General features: G+C 36.3%; 2 protein-coding genes across 3 annotated transcripts in view; one reads left to right on the forward strand and one right to left on the reverse strand.

Annotated features, from left to right (window-relative positions):
• Positions 1-21,455, reverse strand: part of LOC144666360 (uncharacterized) — a 66,025-nt gene that overhangs the window by 41,018 nt on the left and 3,552 nt on the right. The window lies entirely within an intron of this gene.
• LOC144666781 (putative skeletal organic matrix protein 5) lies at positions 1,043-3,271 on the forward strand. Its single transcript, XM_078528175.1, has 4 exons — positions 1,043-1,365; positions 1,498-1,540; positions 1,930-2,050; positions 2,558-3,271. Exons 1-4 carry the CDS (start codon positions 1,104-1,106, stop codon positions 3,074-3,076), a joined length of 945 nt encoding a protein of 314 aa, XP_078384301.1. The 5' UTR covers positions 1,043-1,103; the 3' UTR covers positions 3,077-3,271.

The following is a 21,455-nucleotide window of genomic DNA, read 5'->3' on the forward strand; positions in this document are numbered from 1 at the left end:
GCCCACTAAGAAAAACGTTTACTCTAAATAGGAAAGTATCTGAAGTACTCTCATTCTGACCACCTCGCCCTGAAAGCGTCAAACGCGCTTAGAACTCCTGAAGGCGCTGAATAATAATTTTAATTTAATGTCATTAAAGATGTGAATATTGTTCATCGTGGTGTAAGATAGGTAATGAACGTTTATTCGTTTGTCTCACGATAGAATCGCTTTGAGATGTTGATCGCGACGTTTCGACTGATGAAGACTAGCAGTATTGCAGTCGAAACGTCGCGATCAACATCTCAAAGCGATTCTATCGTGAGACAAACGAATAAACGTTCATTACCAATTTTAATTTAATTAATTAAATTTATAAGTAGTATTCCTGTACTAGCCGCAGACTCCTTCAAATAAACAGCTATACTACGCACTTTTTGAACACTTATTTATAAATTGTCTAGTATTTATATTAATTTTTTTACAGTAAATATTTTTTCAATATTCGCGATCTCTCAACCGAAACAAAGTTGCATAAACTGAAGGTCTCGACTGAATTGTTTTGACTTTCGTGTTTCGTGTTTCTATCTTGCCAAAATCTTTTACTCGTTAAATACAAATACAAATCACAATAAGAAGCCTCAACAAGACTTAAAATCACTAACATCAATTTGATTAACGGTTGAAAAACTATTTCAATTCGAACTAGCTCTATTAGCTTTTCAACCCTTTGGTAGGTTACGAACCATCTAGTACTCAACTTCATGCTGCACGAATGTTTGTTTTTTTCAACAGTCACTGAAAAATAATGTCATTCACAAATTAAATCGTACATGCGTTGATTCACCTTAATAAATTTGCAGCAAAAACGAAAAAAATTGCAGTGATTTTAGTTTCTCGTCATTATTAATTGATTTACTTCTCGAGAGCAGTTGTGCACAGAGGGCGTGTTAAGTTAAAAATGAATTTGGAAATTATTGATTGGTCGACGTGGCTGCTAGCAAGAATATTCGCGTCTTGTTGGCAATAACGTCTTGTAAACACGGAAGCAAAATCACTGAAGTCAGAAATCCACAAAATTCAGCCGGTTGAAAAGCGTAAAATTTTAACTCCAGTTTTTCAAAATGCGCTCGTTTCTTGCAGCTTGTTTGAATGCAAACTTACTTACCCTGATCGTTCTGATCGCCGTGTGTGGCGCCAACTCTAGTTTAGGGGGCAGTGACAACCAAACGCCAATTCACTGCGACAAGATGATGGTTTGTACTGTCGCTATTGAGACGCTGGAAACGAAGCTGGATAACCTTATTTCTCTGGAATCGAAACTGGATAATCTTATTGCGTTGGTTAAGAATATCTCAATACCATCGCCAGCACCAACACCACCAGGTAAACTCGGACGATTCTAGCTATTTGACTAAATTTCATGGAGTTAATTTTGGTCAGGAGCGCTTTCTAACTTACTTTTTAATCACAAGTATCTTACCGCGTTTTTAACCGATTTTTATTTTCTTTATACAGCCGTTCCCGCCTCTTCTTGTAAGGAACTGTATGCCAAACACAAGTAAGTTCATAGTTAAAATGTTTTTCATCGCATTTCTGTTGCAACCGTCGGCAAGCGTGTGGAATATAAGAGCGCAAACAGGTCCCTGTGTGCCCTGCACTGATCTTTTGTCTGAGAAGGGATAGAGGAAATGACTAAGAAATAAAGATGTAGGGGCTAAAAACGAGCGAAGTGATCAATATTTGTCATTGACGCTGTTTTTTGTTCTTGAGTACATAATTCTCACTGCATCATTCAGCGTCTTTAACCAAAGGGTACAGATAGGAAACTGAAATGTTGCGGTTAAATACCGCCTCGTCTACAATGCGAAAATTTTTTCTGGTCTCTCGAGAAAAAAAAAGTTGTTTAGATACAAACTGAATACCCCCAATCTGTCCTTCCCTAAACAGGTCGTCAAAAGTGTTCACCCTGACGTTTGATTCACAAAAGATTCCTATTTACTGTCACATGGGAAACTTTGGATGTGGAGATGGAGGATGGACGCTGGCTATGAAGATTGACGGCACAAAGGTACAAACCTATCCCCAACACTGTTAAAAGAGTGTGGACATTCCGTCGGAATTAATACTTTATTAAGATGAATTTCACTCAACTTTCGAACAATTAGTGCAAAATTTTCATTACCAACGGTACCGCATAGTAAAAATACAATTTGGAGTATTACTTCAAACATTCTGCTGAATTTGATTTCCCTTAGTGAAGCGCCCGTGATTAATTTCTCTAGCGTTCTCGGGATAGTTAATGTCAACCAACGTAAAAATGCTAATGGCACAAGTTCACTTGCTTTGAATTAACATGAAACGTCCGATTTGAGTTAGCCTTTTGATAACTCCAAATTTAATTTTCCCTCACGCGGTCAGGTTGAGAGCTTAGGTCTCAGTAATTTCTTTTTAACTGTATTTGAAATGTCACTACCGGGATATGCAAAGAGGGTTTTTTTAGGTAACTTTATTTTTGCCACTTTTGCTTGAATTTTGAATGGAAACCGTTTTTATTTTTTTTTTTTTTGAATTTCAGAACACTTTTCATTTCGATTCTCATTTTTGGAGCGACAAAAACGGCTATAACCTTGCAGGAGGCAAGACTGGGTTTGACTTACAAGAGACCAAGTTACCAACCTACTGGAACACACCCTTCTCCAAGATTTGTCTTGGAATGAAGATCGGCCAGCAGATCAACTTCATTGTCATCAACAAGCAGGCCAACTCTCTGTACTCTCTAATCGCTGATGGACAATACCGCGCCACCTCAATGGGTCGTGACACGTGGAAGACGCTGATTGGTTCACAGGCCTCTTTGCAGCGCAACTGTAACAAGGAAGGATTCAATGCTGGGTGTAGCAAAAAAGGCACGTCCATAGCAAGGATCGGCTTCATTGGCAACAACGAAAACGATTGCAGCAACTGTGATTCCAGACTCGGGCTTGGTACAGGAGGACATCCTGATGACTCCAACACGTGTGGAAACGCGGCTGCATGGTCACCAGATAATGGAAACAAATTCATCAAAGCCACGGGTTATATACTGGTGCAGTGATAAGAACTGTCTCCATGCCTTCTGCATCCATTTTATGAAAAAATGATCTCCTGTCAAAAAAAAGCTCTGAAGTTAAGTAATTAATCCAACAACTGTTGTAGTTAGATTTTGAGAAAAAAAAAACAGTTTTGTAAAACAAATAAGACGTGGTGATGGGAATAAATAATGTTTGTGACTAATGTTAATGAGTTTTAATTACACACTCTGACATCTCCAAGACCCTTTAAATTCGTTTCGCAGCACGCAGAAGTATTTAGATCAAACCCCTTAATTAACAGTTTAAGTCGGACTTTATTTCTTGAACTCGATTACCTGGAATAAAACTACAGCGCTTATTTACCTATTAAAAGGGATTTTCTGTCTTTACCATTGTTTAAAAATAAAATTCCCATTTTTACATTGGCTATTCTTTGGTTAGGGTATTCTCTGTGAAAGTTTCAGTCAGCTAATAAACACTAGAAAGGAATGTACATTTTAAATGTGGCTAAAAAAGCCAAAGAAGAAAAAGCGAGATTTTCCATGCAATTCACATTCTAAAACGCTTGGTGATTCGAGATTAGATACGGTTTTAAACATTTACGATGTTCGTGTCTCTTATGTGATGGTAATCTTTATTTATCCATGGTAAAAATTGGGCAGCAAAAGCTACGAAAGAAAACAAAAATTTAGTGAATAGTTTGTGCCTACAGCAAGGTGCCTGGTTGAATTAGGATTGAACTTCTATAACATATTCAAACTCGCGAAAGTGAAAAATGAGCGTAGCCCCATTTATAATGGTCTAATATCATGACTCATTTCTTCTCTAGCGTAACAATAACTGAGATAAATAATACCGGTGCGCAATTGAATAATCATCGCAAAAATAAACATAGACGGTGTGCTTGTGTTTCTGGGAGCATATAAGTAAGAAAAGAGAGAGTAAAGGAAAACACCAAGGACAGGCAGAACAATTTGAGTCGGGGAAACAAGGAAAATGAAGACCTTTAGGGACGGACAATCATTCGTTTGGAGGGGGGGGGGGGGGTATAATATTGCAAAAAAATGTTTGCAGGGCCAAGAAATACAAAATAAATTGTTTTCAAACCTAATATGTATAACAAACAATAGTTCGAAATTCGAAAAAAAAATGTTCGCAGTGGTACATCAACTAAAAAAAGAGTTTGCAGTTAGGCATCCTTCCCCTCTAATCTCCCCTTTAAATCGCTTTGTCTGTTTGTACCAGGCTTCTCATTTGATTTGGAAATAAAACCTCAACGACGCTGTTCAAAGTTTAAACTTATTACTATCATAAATTGGAAAAGGTCTTTAATGTTGTTTTCATTCTTCCACAATTTACCAATGTGTTTCTGTGGAATAACAACCGAATTGTAAAGTTAAGATACTAGGCAAAAGGTTTTATTCATCAAGTTTAAAGGATGTGGCTGGGCTAGAAATTAAAGCGTTTTTTTTTTTTTCGGGCTTGAAATTAATGTCGGGATTTAAAAAATTTCAAGTCACGAATATGTGCCATTTCAAAAGCTGACATTAATGAGCGCCTATTCCAACAACAACAAAAGAAAACATCCAGCGGTGATGACTGGGGTGCGAGCTTTCTCCTAGTATTGTTAAGGTTACACTCAATACACAAAAATGTTGAACATCTCGAGAAAGCTGTTAATGGTGAATTGTTTGTGCAAACCATATTTGTCGTTGCATATTTGAATGAATATTAATAGCGTATAAGAGTTTTAGCGTCATGACACACCCATGATTTTAGTGTTGGTCATCGTTGTTCTGTTAAGCAAACGGTGAACGGTGAACGTCAATGTGCTTCGCTCAGATAAGTCCACATATCTTCTCTTCTTTGTTTCAGTGATATTTCTTTAGTTGTTATGTAGCTCTAGTTTTTGAAATTACGCTAGCCTTTAAGTTTTGGCTTTTAAAAGGTCTAATGTAACGAAGCGGTAAAGTTTAGTTCTAGTTTCTCATTTAGTTGAATTGGCCACGCCGAGGAAATCGTTGAAGTGTATATGTTGAAATACTGAGTTTCCAAACACCATTTTTCCGTAAGTAGTTATTGAATTATACTGTTAGGCCAAGCGCGAACTATTTCTCGCGCCACTAACTTTTCGTTTGCAATTTGTATCGCATCGAATGTGAGGGTTGTTTTCAGTTTTCTATACTTGTCAGTAAGCTGGCGTCAAACCAAACTCCTTCGACGCCTCCTTCCCGTCCCAGCAGACGGTGAATAAGAACTTTTTCCTGGTTTAGAATACAAATAAATTAATCTTTTCTTGTTTTTCGTCAAGTTTATAAGAGCAGTAGAAGTGCTTCCAAAAGAATTTGCAAACAGAGCGGCCATGTTCAGTGTTGGCGCCAAAGAAATCATGAATATAATTAGCAATAAGCATGTGAAGCGTTGTTATTCCCATCCTCGCAGGCCTCATCACGTTACAAACAATTACAATTTCAGGTAAGGTGATCGTTCGATGATTGCTGAATTAACAGTTATTAAATTTGTCATTTGCAAGATCCTGTCTCAATTTTAAGTCCGTTTGTAAGTCTGGATGGTGTACTGGGGCAGTACTGATGTTATCTGCTTCCCTCGATCGATAAGAGCACGTTTGTACGAGTCACTGCAAAATGTCTACTAGTTTTCCTCGACATTTCTGCAGGTACAACCCACCGAAAAATATCCGGAGCTAAGCCTGTTTATATCGAGGATTTTGTGACACGTCTGGCTCAGACTCGTTCCCAGTCCCTACTTATTTGTTTCTAAAGGCGATAAAAAACTGAGGCGGAATAAGGCAAGGGTTGCGGGGCAGGCTGGGAAGGGCGAAGAAAAAGTAGGGTCGCTACCCGATTTTCGTTCGGCCTTCCCTTGATGCAATGCGTTCTAGTCAAAACCGCCAAGGGAGCGACTGGGAACGAGTCTGCGTCTGGCTGCAATGCAGGCTACTAAACTTGATGAATGAAGAAAAAAACTTCTTTTGTTCAAGTTACTAATGTTTTCTCTATTTTCTCTAGCTTGTTGAACAGAGATCAATATTAATAATAATGAAAATGCACCAAGTGCAGCTATTGTTTTGATCGAAGTCTGGTAGCTCTCCGCCTCTGGATTCAATTGACCATTGGATACATCTCATTTCAGCTAAGTATTTTTTTTTTTGTAGCTCTCCCGGTTATTTACACTTTGTCGGTACAAAAATGTTTTCTATTACTATATCATGATTTACCACCAAAAGGAATTCATGAAATTCAGTAAAAAGAACGCAAGACTGCAGTTGATTATTTAGTTTCATTTCCAGTTTGTATAACGCAATGATGAGCAAACCAAATTAACATTGTTCGAAATAGTAAAGAGAAATGTGTTCCTACTGAGTGAGGCTAAAACAATGATACATCGGACTAGTCTTTTTCTTACATCTCGTTATACAATGTTAAGTACCTTGAGTACATTCATATCAAATTATCTTGGGCTAAAGAAATCAAAAAAGACTAACTCTCCACTTGTGTGACAGGTTCAAAAATCTTTGCGGTGTTTCAGATTAACTGAGGCTGAAAACAGCGATACACCAGAGTAGTGCTTTAGACATCTTAACTTGTAGTTATACAATGTAAAGTACCTTGTCAGATTCAAATCAAATTATCTTGGTAACGATTACTATGTACTTGGGTGATGAATAAAAAAAATCGTCATCTGAAGGAAACTGTCTTGAACCACCAAATTCTTAAAAATCAACATTTAAAAACGTTTTGCATTGAAAGGGTTGACATCTAGTGCCGTGTTATTCTAAAACCGATGAATTGAGGTTCTATTCTCTTTCGCTTCGCTCAGGCGAATAGAAAACATACCTAATATAAGTTAAGACGCAAACGACACAACAAAATGTAGAGGGAGCCGCCAGCGATCGAGTTTATCTGCAGGGCCGTAACTAGCAAGAGGCAAGACGACGCACTTGCCTCGTCTAGAGTTTAACCCAAAATTAAAAATATATATATACGTTTTGTTGGGAAAATGATCCCAAGTTGAACAAGATTGATTTTTCTCTAGATATGCAAAATGTTGAAGAAAGAATTTCAGAGCTTTTAGATTTCAAATGTTCTGGACGACATGCCCCCAGAATCTCCTAGCAAGATCTTGCCTCATCTATGGAAAACTTCTGGTCACGGCCCTGATCTGTATATCAATTTTTATTACAAAGATATAAGTAAAAATTGAAATGTTACAGTATACGTCCTGGCGACGTTCGCGCTAATTGTTTATGCGCATCCTAACTGCGCACGTAATTCATGTCGCAACGTCACGCCACGTCATGCACGAGCGCGCGCGCTGAAGAAATTTTCTACGCACATATAGGGCTGGTAGTCGTCGCGTGAACTTTGCTTGCAATCAACTCTCTTAGATGGTCGGTGACCCCCACATTTTTTTAAACGGATCACTTTTGTTGACAATTATCTATGTTTTGCGTAAAAATGAAAAAAATCTATCGATTAAAAGTTCAATTTTTTTGGTCCCACGTAAGTTCGAATGCCTCTTTTTGAGCTTTTCGTTTTGCTGTACGACGGTTTCAAATACCGCTTTCAGGGTTAAGTCTAACAAAAAGTCGGCAACACTAGAATGTTTTTACGCAACAGACCCACTTCTACAAAATATGACTAAGATCATTTGCCTCTCTTTTCTCATCTTTAATATTTTTAACTATAAATCCTGTAAACCATGTTGAATTGCGTTGGCCAATTTTTCAGAATAAGGGTAGTTTTCCACACGCTTTATCTCTGAAACGAAGTCGGTGACCCCCACTCTTTTTTGCATTTCCGACACAAGTAATTTATTATCTGACTGCTGTAAAAATTTTAAAAAAATCTATCGACTAGAAAATTTTCGCGCGAACGTCCTTAAGCCAAATATAAACTACAACAAAAACAGTGAAGAAAAATCTGAATAAAATTTACAGTCTAAACGGAGACAGTGAAAAGGAATGTAAACGTGACAAGTACAAAATTCCAACGTTTCAAGCTACAATGAAAACCAAACTAAGTTAAGAAAAATACACACTATTTCATACAAAAATAAGAAAAAAAAATAACTTTGAGTATCCTGCCTGGTCGGCTTTAAGTGGCGTGATGTTCACGAGGAGTGGTTATAAAGGGATTGAAAAACCAATGGGAATAATTTGAAATACATGCTTAAAAGAAATGCATTTTTAATTTTTCTTGCACTGTTTGTTTCGTAGGCATTAGTCAAAAGCATTTGACATCAGTCGAAGCAAACTGATTCAAACCATACTGAAATGTTACATCGACGTTTTCACAGTGACGATACTCCAGGCCTAAGATTAGCTTAGAAATCGAAACTTTATTGACCACTTCCAAGATAGGCTTTACAGCAGTAAAAATAAATATATGTATATTAAAAAAATATATTAAAAGTGATATGTTTAAGAACTATCCTTGCTTCAAAAATTCGTTCAGCATCTTTCTTATCCTGCTAGTAATTGCAAAATAAGCAAAACTCGGCTAAATTTTAGTCTCGTGGTGAGTAATATTTCGTTGGAGTTTGTAATTGCAAAATACCAAAATAGCTAAAAAACCAAATCTAGAAAGAGTGTGCCGGAACGATTGCATACCTGCATTAATAAATTAAAACCACTCAACAAAACTTGAACGGCAACTGTTTGTGCAGGTAGAGATATAAAACGATGCCAAAACAAGAGAAAACAAACGAAAATAATATCATGTATTTTTAATAACGCCCAATTGATAACATCTCTCTAATTTATGAGACATGGCCAGAGCACATTCGTTCGAGATCTAAACCTAGCATATTTTTTAAAATACTAGACTTAAACAACACAGCAAGTAAATATTCTCAATGAAAAAGTGGCTTCAGTAATACTGAAGTTTCTTTGTTTCTCCAGGTGGAGCAGAGATGTAGTAAAAGAGAGTGCAAGGGCTCCGGAGTGCAACCGATTATGGGTCAAAGTGACGATGCTGTAGCTTTTGGATTCTGAAGCAAGTTGACTGTTGGTAACTTCGTTCTTTGAAGATAAGTCCATAGTTTCCTTTTGCCTTCTTTACAGTTTTGGTAGGGAATTATTCGGGTGTACTGTTTCTACTGATTTCAATAGCAATAGTTGTGAAGTATTGCGTAAGGAATATCATTAATTGAGAGTATTTTCTAGATGTATCACCAAATTACTGGCTGAACCAACACTAAGAGAATTGATGTAATGTATATGAAATGATTCATATATGAACTGCGGATGGATATGAAAGTGATAAATGATCATCGCAGTGAATTTCCAATTTAAGCAATTGGAATAAAGACACCTGAAAAAAATTCAGGGCTTCAACGGCATTCGAACCCGTGACCTCCGCGATACCGGTGCGATGCTCTACCAACTGAGCTATTGAAGCCACACATTAGGAGCGAGGTCAATTGTGAGTTCATATTTTCCCTTGAGAGGAGTGAAATGATGTAATGTATATGAAATGATTCATATATGAACTGCGGATGGATATGAAAGTGATAAATGATCATCGCAGTGAATTTCCAATTTAAGCAATTGGAATAAAGAAGCCTGAAAAAAAATCATCACTGCGGTGATCATTTATCACTTTCATATCCATCCGCAGTTCATATATGAATTATTTCATATACATTACATCATTTCACTCCTCTCACGGGTAAAATATGAACTCACAATTGACCTCGCTCCCAATGTGTAGCTTCAATAGCTCAGTTGGTAGAGCATCGCACCGGTATCGCGGAGGTCACGGGTTCGAATCCCGTTGAAGCCCTGAATTTTTTTCAGGCTTCTTTATTCCAATTGCTTAAATTGGAAATTCACTGCGATGATCATTTATCACTTTCACTAAGAGAATTGCAAGGCAACCTGTAAAGATCCAGTTCATATATTTTTCGGGGGTCAACATGAAACTGCTAAATATTTCTTTGCATAATTTGAATGTTGGTCGAATGACGTATTGATCGACTTAGAGTTATGAGAGATACTTTGAGCAAACGAATTCTAAGGGAATTCAAACAAAAAACTCATGTCAACCCATTCCTTGTAGCTCAAAATGCTTGGTTTAAAATTTAAACAACACTTGAAACAGGCCTTGGGACTGTAAAATTGCATGTCAACTCGTCACTTGCTGAAAATTTGTTGAACAACAACTATAAAACATAACAGACGCCTCGATACTTTGAATGTTAGAATTTTAGAAAGTCATCATTATGGTCGTTCGTTTTTAGAAGGATTTAGTTCCAAACCAAGACATAGTGGATATTACATGGTTGCGCGGAGATATGAAAGTTATCTTCCAGTGTTCAAATCGATATCTCACGAGTGAGCGCAGCGAACGAGTGGGATATTGATTTGAACACGAGAAGATAAACTTCATATCTCCAAGCAACCATGTAATATTCTGTTTATTATATAAACCTACTAATTACGATGTTTTTGACGATTTTCCGAAGATTTCCGACCATTTTCCGAAGATTTCCGAAGATTTGCAAAATGTTGTCGGAAGGTCGTACGAATGTTTCCGAACATTTTCCGAACTTTTCCGAAAATTTCCGAAGATATCCGAAGATTGCCGAGGGAGATCCGAGGATGTTTCGACTAAATATCGATTTTCTTTGGCTCATTAAGCATTGAAACAGGGCAAACTTGCCAGAAAATGTTCCGAAATCGATATCTTCACATGTGAAAATAACATGTTATTTTCACGTGTGAAGATATGATTTTTTCGTGCGAAAGATTTCCTGGTATTTCACTGATGTTTATATAATAAATAGAGATAATAATGATAAATCGTTTGTTATATCTTGTAGAAAGAGTTTCGTTGTACTTTTGCTATCAAGAATGGCGAGGTGATAAAACTGGGAGGAAATTGTCTTGATTTACTACCAGAATCTCACAAATCACATTGAAATAAATGTATAACAATCAGTTAGGAGAATAGATATTTTGAACTAGGATTTGAAAGGGTCACATTCAGCTTTCTAAACTCTACCTTGAGGGTCATCCGTGTGGCGTTTCTGAAGTACGATCCAAACCAACAAAAAAAACTAAACTAACTTGTTCGAAAATTTCTCAGGAAAGTATTTGAAAAGTGTTGCAAAAACAAGGATTGGCGATTATTCTGAATTCAAGAATTCAATCAAAGAAAGCGTGCAGTCTAAAACATACTTACGTTTCTCTGGAAACGATATAAAAATTAGTAACTTTCTTCTAAGACGATTGATAACTTTTTCTTATAAGACGATTTGCGTATGAAATGACTGAACCGAAATTAATGATTTGTTTCGGCGGAAGGCGTTTTTTAGCTAACTCTTACTTTTTGTACTTGTTATTAAATAGAATTTGTACCGGAGATGTATTTTAGGACTTTTTATTTTTAGAACTTTGATGGCAAAAATACAGAGTATGACTTACGGCTCTATAGCATTTTTCGTCGGGACGTTTATCCTATTCAGATATTTGGAAAAGTGTGTAAATTCGTTTTTGTTTAGCAGGAAATAAAGACGATACCCTCAATATAATTACATTACTTTGACTGAACTTTAAAAATAATTAATTTCTGTTTTTTATTCTGTCGTTTCAAGCCGTTTGTCGCTGCTTATTTAACACTTCTCAAAGTCAAAATATGTTGAACAAAAATTATTCGGAAAAATGATTACCAATATTAAAACACTTTGAACAACTTGGCCCAGTTAGGATAAAAATTTTAAACGTCCAATTAGGCTGAGAACACAAGAATACCTAAATACACGATTGTTGTTTGGTATATCCTGTTTATCGAATGGAATTTGACATAATAAAATTCTGAACATTACGGTAATCCTACTTTGTAGATACCCCAAAACATATTTGGAAGAAAAATTAAAAGGGAATTTATTTTCAAGGAACCGTATTGTCCTGCAAAACACTGAAATTTCTTTAAATTGTTGTCATAACTCGAAAGACATTTGTAATAGTCCTATAGTCATGCTGTTTAAAATGACATATTTTTGGTAAAAAAAATTAAAAACTTTGCGTAACACCTTTTTGTAACGGCATAAACTATGACATCACATCAACCATACAACTCATCTTTGCTCGCCAGTAATGTTTTGCTTTTTTTCCTCCTAATCATTCCTGAGAACGATTTCGATTCTTGAGCTCACTTGTTTTAGAATTTACAACTAATGTTATTTTTATGCGCCATTGAAAAATCTCGGAAATGGTTCGATAAATGTTTTCAAAAAGTTCAAAACGAAAGTTTAATAGTTGACATTTATACGCCTGAGTTCTTTTTTTAAAGTCAATTGCAAAAAATAGGTACAGCTCCCAATACGTTCTTTCGAGACCCCTCAAAATTGTACACATAGTTGTACAAGGTTGGAATTATTTTTGATAAAATGAGCTATAATTTGAACCACGTAGGAATAGCAAGAAAAAGAGTGAACAATTTCTCATTATGAAATTTGAGTAAAAAAATGATGTTGACCGCTATTAAAATTTGAAAATGTTATGCATTTCGAACTAAAATATGTTAATTAGCGTAAATATTCGTCTGCCTTCAATTTTTTATGTACCTAAGTATCAAGTTAAAAAGGTGTAAGAATGGTCAGAGACAAGTCTGAACTGTTTTGTCTTTAAAGATATTAGCAAAAAAGATTCTGAGATGCACGGATAATCAAGAGTTCGCAAATCAAGTGGTACCTTTGCCCAAGCTTTGAGCTAATAAAAGTTTTGTATAAAAGTCGCTTTTGTAAAGCAGAAAACGTACTTTTATTATAATTTATTTTGCAGAATTAGAATTTCACTACACAAGCAAAGATCGATTAAAAGTACAGAAAGTGTGCATTCAGTTAATTTCTTAACAGGTTATTTGATTTTAGCCGTATTTTAAATGGAAACAAGAGTTTGATGAGTACTGAACCAGAGTATACATTAAACTCACACACAAGGAACAACCAAATTTTTAGTCAGTTTTGCAGATCCTGTTTTCCATTTATCATTTAAAATAGGACATTTGACTTCTTAAACACGCCTTCTAATATATCAATATTCTTCTCGATATAGGAACGCAGAGATGTGAGGGATGCAAGGAAATAAATAGTGAAGCATCACAAATGTGCATAATGGGGAATTGAGAATGTTTAAAGAGTAAACTTTCAAGATTTGTTAATAAAAACATTAAATGCTATTTGTCATCCTTCATTAAATGCTATTTGTCATTTACCAAGCACTAAAAATGGCGAAATCTACGGCAACAACCAATCGATACAAAAAAATAGTTTTCAGTTGGGTAATTCCATACAGAAATTAAAGTAAAATTCGAAATTTAACTCCTGTAAAGAAAGTGTAAAGAGCAAATTAAAGGACAACCCATGGAATGCTCTTAAAAACTTTCTACAAATAAAGTAACTCATACTTAAACGTAGAAAAAAAAAGTTGAGCATTCTGAACGAATGTTCCATCAAAACATGTGTCCTTTTGTCCTTCTTTACTGTATAAACTGTTCCCAATTGCTGCACCATTTGAGGAGCCCCAAAGGAAAGTAAGAGTGGAAGGAACAACGACTCCCACTCACCCTTCTCCCACTCCCCTCCGGAGAAGGAGAGACTGAGGGGGAGGTACTCCCACTCACCCTTCTCCCACTCCCCTCCGGAGAAGGAGAGACTGAGGGGGAGGTACTCCCACTCACCCTTCTCCCACTCCCCTCCGGAGAAGGAGAGACTGAGGGGGAGGTACTCCCACTCACCCTTCTCCCACTCCCCTCCGGAGAAGGAGAGACTGAGGGGGAGGTACTCCCACTCACCCTTCTCCCACTCCCCTCCGGAGAAGGAGAGACTGAGGGGGAGGTACTCCCACTCACCCTTCTCCCACTCCCCTCCGGAGAAGGAGAGACTGAGGGGGAGGTACTCCCACTCACCCTTCTCCCACTCCCCTCCGGAGAAGGAGAGACTGAGGGGGAGGTACTCCCACTCACCCTTCTCCCACTCCCCTCCGGAGAAGGAGAGACTGAGGGGGAGGTACTCCCACTCACCCTTCTCCCACTCCCCTCCGGAGAAGGAGAGACTGAGGGGGAGGTACTCCCACTCACCCTTCTCCCACTCCCCTCCGGAGAAGGAGAGACTGAGGGGGAGGTACTCCCACTCACCCTTCCTGGGTTAATTTATTTATATATTCCGGCAGCAAAAATGCGAAAAAACGGTGTCTTGTAATGTTGGTTTTATTATCTGTTTCTTTTACATTTAAATTTTATTTACTCGCTATCGCAACTTGTCTCTTACAACGAAGAAAGGCTTATTTTTACATCTAAAATATTCAATCCCTGTCGAGTTTAGGATAGGAAATAAAACTTTCATCCTCAGTACTTCAAGCGCCCAAGAGATACTACTGTAAAATAGTTTCAACTCACTACACAACCATACACCTTCCTGGAAGTGTTGATTAGTAGAAAGAACTTTTCTCCTTTCCAGAATCATCCACTATCCCAGATGAGAAAACTTTTTTTTGAAATTTAAATTTCATCCACAGTTCTTAATTCTCTTAGAAAAAAAGATAAGGGGAGTTACTTCTATTCCAATCCAACGTTTTTCACTGTCTCAGAGGTAAACATGCTGGAAGGGATTTTAGCCCTATCCACAATCAGATCCTTCTGTCTTACATTGAGAATAGTTGAGATTGTGGATGGAAGTTAGACTTCTTCCCATTGTCTTTTTCTCTGGGAAAGTGGAGGATTGTGAATGAATAAGAGGTCCTCACACAATCTAGGAGAATGAATATTGCTGATGAAGTTAAACTTTCCTCCTACAGTCTTCTCCTCTGGAAAGAATGGATTGTGGACGGAAGTACGACTCCCCCAATAAACCTCACTTCTAGGTAACGTAGAGGATTGCGGGTGGGAGTTAAACTTAAATCCACAATCGTCTCCTCCAGAAGGTTGAAGGATTATTGATCAGAGTAAAATCCCTTTCATAATCGTCCCCGAAGAAAAGTGGAGTATTTTAGATGGGAGTGAGACTTTCTCCCACAGTGGGCGTATATATCCCTATTGGTATCACCTTCGTTGGGCAAGAGCTAATTGCTCATCGGAGTAAACTAAACTTATATGTAAAAGTAATGGACAGCGACACAAGTTTTGCCGCATTCACTTTTCAAGTGAATTGGCATACTTTTTTATCCTTAGTAATGTTACATTATGGAAAGGTTTTACGAGCATCTGGGTCAAGCCTTTAATATGCCATTAGTATCTTCTTTTCAGTCGTGAAGTTGACTTTACTAATATTGACTCATTTATTGTGTGATGATTACTGATAACAATAAGGATTAAGCATGACTCAGTGTACAATAAAACTATTTTCTCCGTAAAGTTTACATAGCCATATTTATCAGTTGCCTACACGATAATGGGCGCTGATTTGACAGTTTGCCAACACCCTTTACCGAAAAAATATCTAAAAGAACAAGAGAGAGAACTTAAACAACTTAGCTAACTTTTTTATGTACAAATGAAATTTTTTTGCAAGTTTCCATTGGATTATATCTCTGTTTATTTTTTCCTACTTCTTAACAAGTAATAGAGATATACTTAAAGAAAACATTTTCTATAAGGTACATGTCAAAAATTCGAAACGATCCTTTATTTACGATCAGGGTTTGTATCATTATTATTGTTGTAATTACAAAGTGTGGTAAAAGGTCCTTCTATGAACGATAAAAACTTTTCCAAATGTTCTTCTACTTCTCATTCACTCAGGGCCAGTTTCCTTTTTTGATGTTTCGCTCTCTGAGTACCTGCTGAGAGGATCAAACATTGACAATATATTAGAACACATAGCCTAGAATAAAAGTTAGCAAAGTAAGAATTAATCTTAAATGCAGCCAACTAATCCGGAGATCGTCCTATAGTGTTTTGTCGTTAAATTTCGCTGCATTTTGCTGTCGTTTGCTTTCACAATTATAAAATAAGATTAACTTTAATTCGCAACGAATTTAAACGTTCCTTTACTGAAAAATACACAATTTTCTGTGAAGTACTTTAAAAATAATTTCTTTTTAAACCCCAATTGTAAAATTCATTAAATATTCATGCGGGTGCAAACCAATCCCAGCACCATATTCAGATCACATGTACACAACTGTAGACCCCAATACAAATCAAACAATAGAATTAACTTTTGATACAAACTCCTGCCCAGCTAATAAGTATTAATTAATTATGGGTTAGAGACTGTTGTGAGTGTTTTGTTGACAAATACACGCACGCGCTTGCCACACAATGAACGAGAAATTTTCAATACTGCACGAGGCGTAGCCGAGTGCAGTATTAAAAATTTCGAGTTCATTGTGCGGCCAGCAAGTGCGTGTATTTGTCAACAAAACAAGAACTAACAGTCTCTAACCCTTTTAATATACAATCTGAGTACACTGCAAGAAAAACACGATTCACCGAACTTTGAACTAGACTTTTAATGAATAATAATAAGAATTTGAGTAGTACATAATTATACATGCAGGCTGTAAAGATCAATAATACAGAAATCCAAAATAAGCTGAAAAATAAATAAAGCTCAAAATGGTCCATTAAATTGTTCTTTAGCTGGAGTCGTTCATAAATACAGTCAGCGAGAAGCTTGTTCAAGGTGAGCCGATCGCTTTTACAATTGCAAGCCAGCAAGTCAATCGCACACAAAAAATTCAGCTTCAGTTTACCTTTGAAAATGAAAACACTCCAGGTTGTTTTCTTCTTGGTATTTTTTGGTATTGAATCGTTGATAATTTGAGGAATATCTTTTTCTTCCACTTTTGCAAGCCTTGAAGCTGAAGACATTTTCAATAATGCACGATTTTTGTGCATTATTGTCAATACTGCACTGTTGGAGTTTGCTGACGACAGGTAAAGGAAAATCACGTGCTCGATTTTAACCAATGGCGCGCGTGGATTTTGGACAGTGAACGAAGATTGTATATTAACTTTAGATACAGATCTGTACTGATTCGAATAACAATACTTTGCATTCAATTTTTTATTTTTTTTTTTATTTCACAAGTAGAATAAAATATGCGCGTCCGATCTGTATGGCCGTTTACAATGGCTCACCTATCGGCTCGCCACTGTAAACGCCCATACAGATCTCCCGCTCATATTTTATCACTACTTAATACCCAAGTAAGAGTGATCAAAATCTTATTTCTCGTTTTTAAGAGGCAAGAAACAAAATTGAGATAAACAGCAGGCGGAAAAATACTCGAAATTGTTTAATCTCAAAGGAACATTCTATAGCAGATTTAACAACATTACACGCGTAGGTTGCAAGCGATGAACAAGACTATAGAGTTTCAATTTGGACGAATTGAGTTATTCTACCTACTCTACGCCTTGCAACTCAGTGAAACAAATTTTAACAAGTCTGATCACATGACAGACTAAACTTAGCGCGGTTGCTTTTCTTTCAGTACAAATCTTACTTTGAAATAGCAATTCTCTATAATAATGTAGTCGCCATGTTTTCCAAATTTTTACCAATTGTTAGATGAATGAATTTAATCCTACATCAAGATAATATTTTCCAGTTAATCACTTATCTACAGAATTGAACGCAATTATTGTTTAATAGGTACTTCATTTTTGCGATTTCCATGATATTTCTTCATATTTGACAGAATGGATGATTTTCTCATAACCTGCTTTTGGTTACTGTATATTGACACTGTATGCATATTGACACTGTATATTGATACTTTGTAGTCATTTTACTATAAACATAAGTTACTAGCACATTGCAATCAGAAAATCTAGTTGAAGGTAGCTTAAAGTTCTTTTGTCGTTATTTAAAGATTGTATTTCTCGCACTTTAAGTCAGCATTGATGTCTAATTAGTGAAACTGTGACGTTATTTATTTTTTCTCAATATTCTCAAGAAAATCATCTGTAACTATGTTTATCTTTCGTCAAGTTTGACTTCTCTTCAATGCAAATAATTGGTTTCACAAATAAAGCATTAGCATGCTTATTTTTCTGCCCACGAATTGAAAATTTCTCCAACCTAATGAGTATTTTTTTTGTAAAATAAATGTACATGAAAAGTTCATTTAATATGAAACGTGGAGGGAAGGGTTGGGTAGGCGAGATATGAAGACGTTGAGGGGGATACACATGTATACGAGGGGGGGGGGGGCTTTGGAAAAATTATGTGGTCACAAGGGGGTGCAGAACTTTTTTCTTTTGATATTTACACTTAACATTAAATGTTTTTTCTTCTATAATCATAACTTACAAATTCCCAGTCCAAAACCTGACACAAGAAATATTTAATAGTTGAGCTTTGACGTTTTATTTAACCATTTCTAACAGAAGTTTCAATGACATCCTCCTCATCTTTTTTCATTTACATCATTGGCATCACCGTTGTCATTTTTCAGGATTCTAACTCTTGATCAGTGACATCGTTTTTTGCCATTTACCACGATTTCCTTGCCCATAGCAGATCTGAGTATACTATACTGTGGTTTGCTCCACGTCGTCCATGGAATCTGCCTCGATGAGATATTTTATGGCTTGATGTGAAACCTTGGGTGGAGCTTGATCCTTGCCAACTTAGCGTTTTACCGCACAATGTCTGGTTTAGGTCTCCTGACAAGACTGCATTTGCGAGGACTTCACCATGGATTTGTAATTTGTATGCTTGCCTTTTTCCCATATCTTTCTGCCGTTTGACGTTTTCATTCTTTGCTCTTTCGTTTTTTTCTCCATTCTTTTCCTTTTTTCAGCAGCAGCTGTATCCCAACCAAAAATACTACCTAGTATTTGTATTTATAACTAGTGCAGCGGTGTAAAGAACTGATTTGCCTATTCAGTTCATTACCCGCCCAGTTTTTAGGTTAAGTGTTGAATCATTCAAGAAATTTTTCGGCCCTCCTGAACTACATAATGGATATATGTGCAAGTGTTGATCTCAGTTGGAAAACATGTTTCAAGGTGCTTGATGAGTTAATTTCTTAACTAAAACTTCTGTTTACTTATAAATATCATGGACAGTGTTTTTGGATTGTGAAAATTGTGATTGTGTGTGCTGTTAAGGGATGGGAACGCTGAAATTTCTGTTGCGAAGTGGCCTTGAATGGATTTTTTTTTTTCGAATTTTTCGAATTAATGATGCCCCATCTTGATGTCTCGCCTTCTCCTCCCCTTTCTCCTTTCATATTAACTGAATGAATTTTCTCTTAGCCGACTTTTGAAGAAAAGGTTTGGTTCTAACTAATTGATCAAATTCGTAATACGAATAGTACTCTAATTTCGCATAAAAAATTAAATAACCATCCGAAATGTTCATTTATATTTAACTCGCTATATTACTTTTTATGTCGCTGGTACATCAAGACTATCTTTCCTAGTTAATGATTTTTTATAACATACTTGACAGTGTATCGATATGGTAAAGAGATTTTAGATTTTATCACTTTTGTGCTTAACATTAACTGTTTTAAATGAATTGTTTCCGTTTATATTTCTTTTGAACTATAACTTGCACCATGTTGTAGGCCTATCACAGTGAACTTGTACTGAATGATACAAGATTTGAAACTGCCTTTTTCTAATAAATTGCAAGCGACGAAGAATACTATTGTTTCAATTTGGTCGAATTGCGTTCACCTTTCTACACTATACCATGCAATCAAACTATTTTTTTATGTGTGGTCACATGAAGACAAATTTTTCATCGCCCTTTTTGAAAAATGGAGAAATAATTTAAATAGAAAATAGACTTTATCTCAATAGCTAGTTACCGGAAAACGAACAGGCTACAGGCGCAGTTATTTTTGACATGTCAGTAATAAAAAGAGAAATGGTTTGCTGAATTATACATTTTGCTAAAAAAATCATAAAGCAACTTAGTAACAAACTGTAGTCAGAACATCCAGTCACACCTTGAAACTGATTTTTTTTTGCGCCCTTATAAGGATTGTATAAATTAAGTAAACTAGAATGGGTCGATCGTCACCTTAAACTTAATTCTTGTCACAAATTGCTTTCACGTAACGCGATCACTATGTCCTTCGTTGTAAACTTCAGTCTACTTCTTTTCAATGCAAGCAATATCAAGTTTTTTTTCACAATTTAAGCGTTAGCATATTTTTGCGATCTTTAACAATTATTCCATGAGCTTGCGTTGGATATGAGATGGTAGATAGCCAACGAGGCGCGTAGCGCCAAGTTGGCTATAACAATCCATATCCAACAAGCGCGAGTGAAATAGTTGTTTTATTAAAAACGCCCAAAGAATCGCAATATTTGAGCTCCCAGCTGTTTTTATTGACGCGGATCGGCACCATATTTGTGGTCAATGGTATATGAGCTCATATACCATTGCCTGTTAACCAATCAAAACGCAGGAATTGCAATATACCATTGCTAGATTTAATAAGTACGAATATAATACTTCCATTTTTCTTTCAACCATTTTCTTTGTAACATTTCTTGTTTAGTCGAATTTTTACGAACAATTTTGGTTGTGGTATTCTAAATAATACGTTATTACGAACAGTACTCCAAATTTGAACTGATATTTTGAATTTGATATTTTGAATTAACTTACTCGAAATATTCATTCTGCATCCTTACTGATTACTTTGTATCTTGTTTTGTTGCTGGTACATCAAGACAATCAGTTTTCTAGTTAACGATTTTCTTCAGGATAACATACTTGACAATGGATCAATGTGGTAGGGAGATATTATATTTTGATCACTCTTGGACTGAAACTTTTTATGATTAAACAACAGAACAAAAAGACAAGAAAACTACGATAAACTTATCTTAAATAAGATGTTTCCGATGTCATCTTAGGCCAGTGTCCAACAGAAATCACTGCAAAGTAAATTGGCGGCACGTTCTTTTAAAATGTTTCCCTTTAACCTGGAGAAAAAATCAAACATTGTTAACTTTGGCTATTTTCCTTTGTTTAGTCAAACGTTTAGGAACGATCTTAATTCCCGTAGACTGATCAATACGACATACGAATAGCACTCTAATATTTTACTGATTATGCGAATAATATTTTTCAGCATCAAATTAACAAGCTCGAAATATCAGGCTATTCTCCAACCTACAAATGGCTTGCTCCCAAGGTATGAAGGCTTCATAACTCATGCATGTGGTAGAGCCACGCACCGATGTCGCGTTAGTCAAGGGTTCGAATCTCGTTGTTTCTTTTTATGGTAAACGACAGAACAAAAAGACAGGATACGATAAACTTACTTTAAATAACATGTTTTCAATGTCATCTTGCACAAGAGTCCAAGAGCTAATGAATCTCTGCAATCCAAGTGGCTGCACATTCTCCCGAAATATCTGCGTTCAACCTGGAGAAAAAAAGAAAAGATAACACTTTCTT

Source organism: Oculina patagonica, chromosome 1 (genome assembly GCF_052425735.1).
Source record: "Oculina patagonica isolate OP01 chromosome 1, crgOcupat, whole genome shotgun sequence".
Classification (NCBI taxonomy): domain Eukaryota; kingdom Metazoa; phylum Cnidaria; class Anthozoa; order Scleractinia; family Oculinidae; genus Oculina; species Oculina patagonica.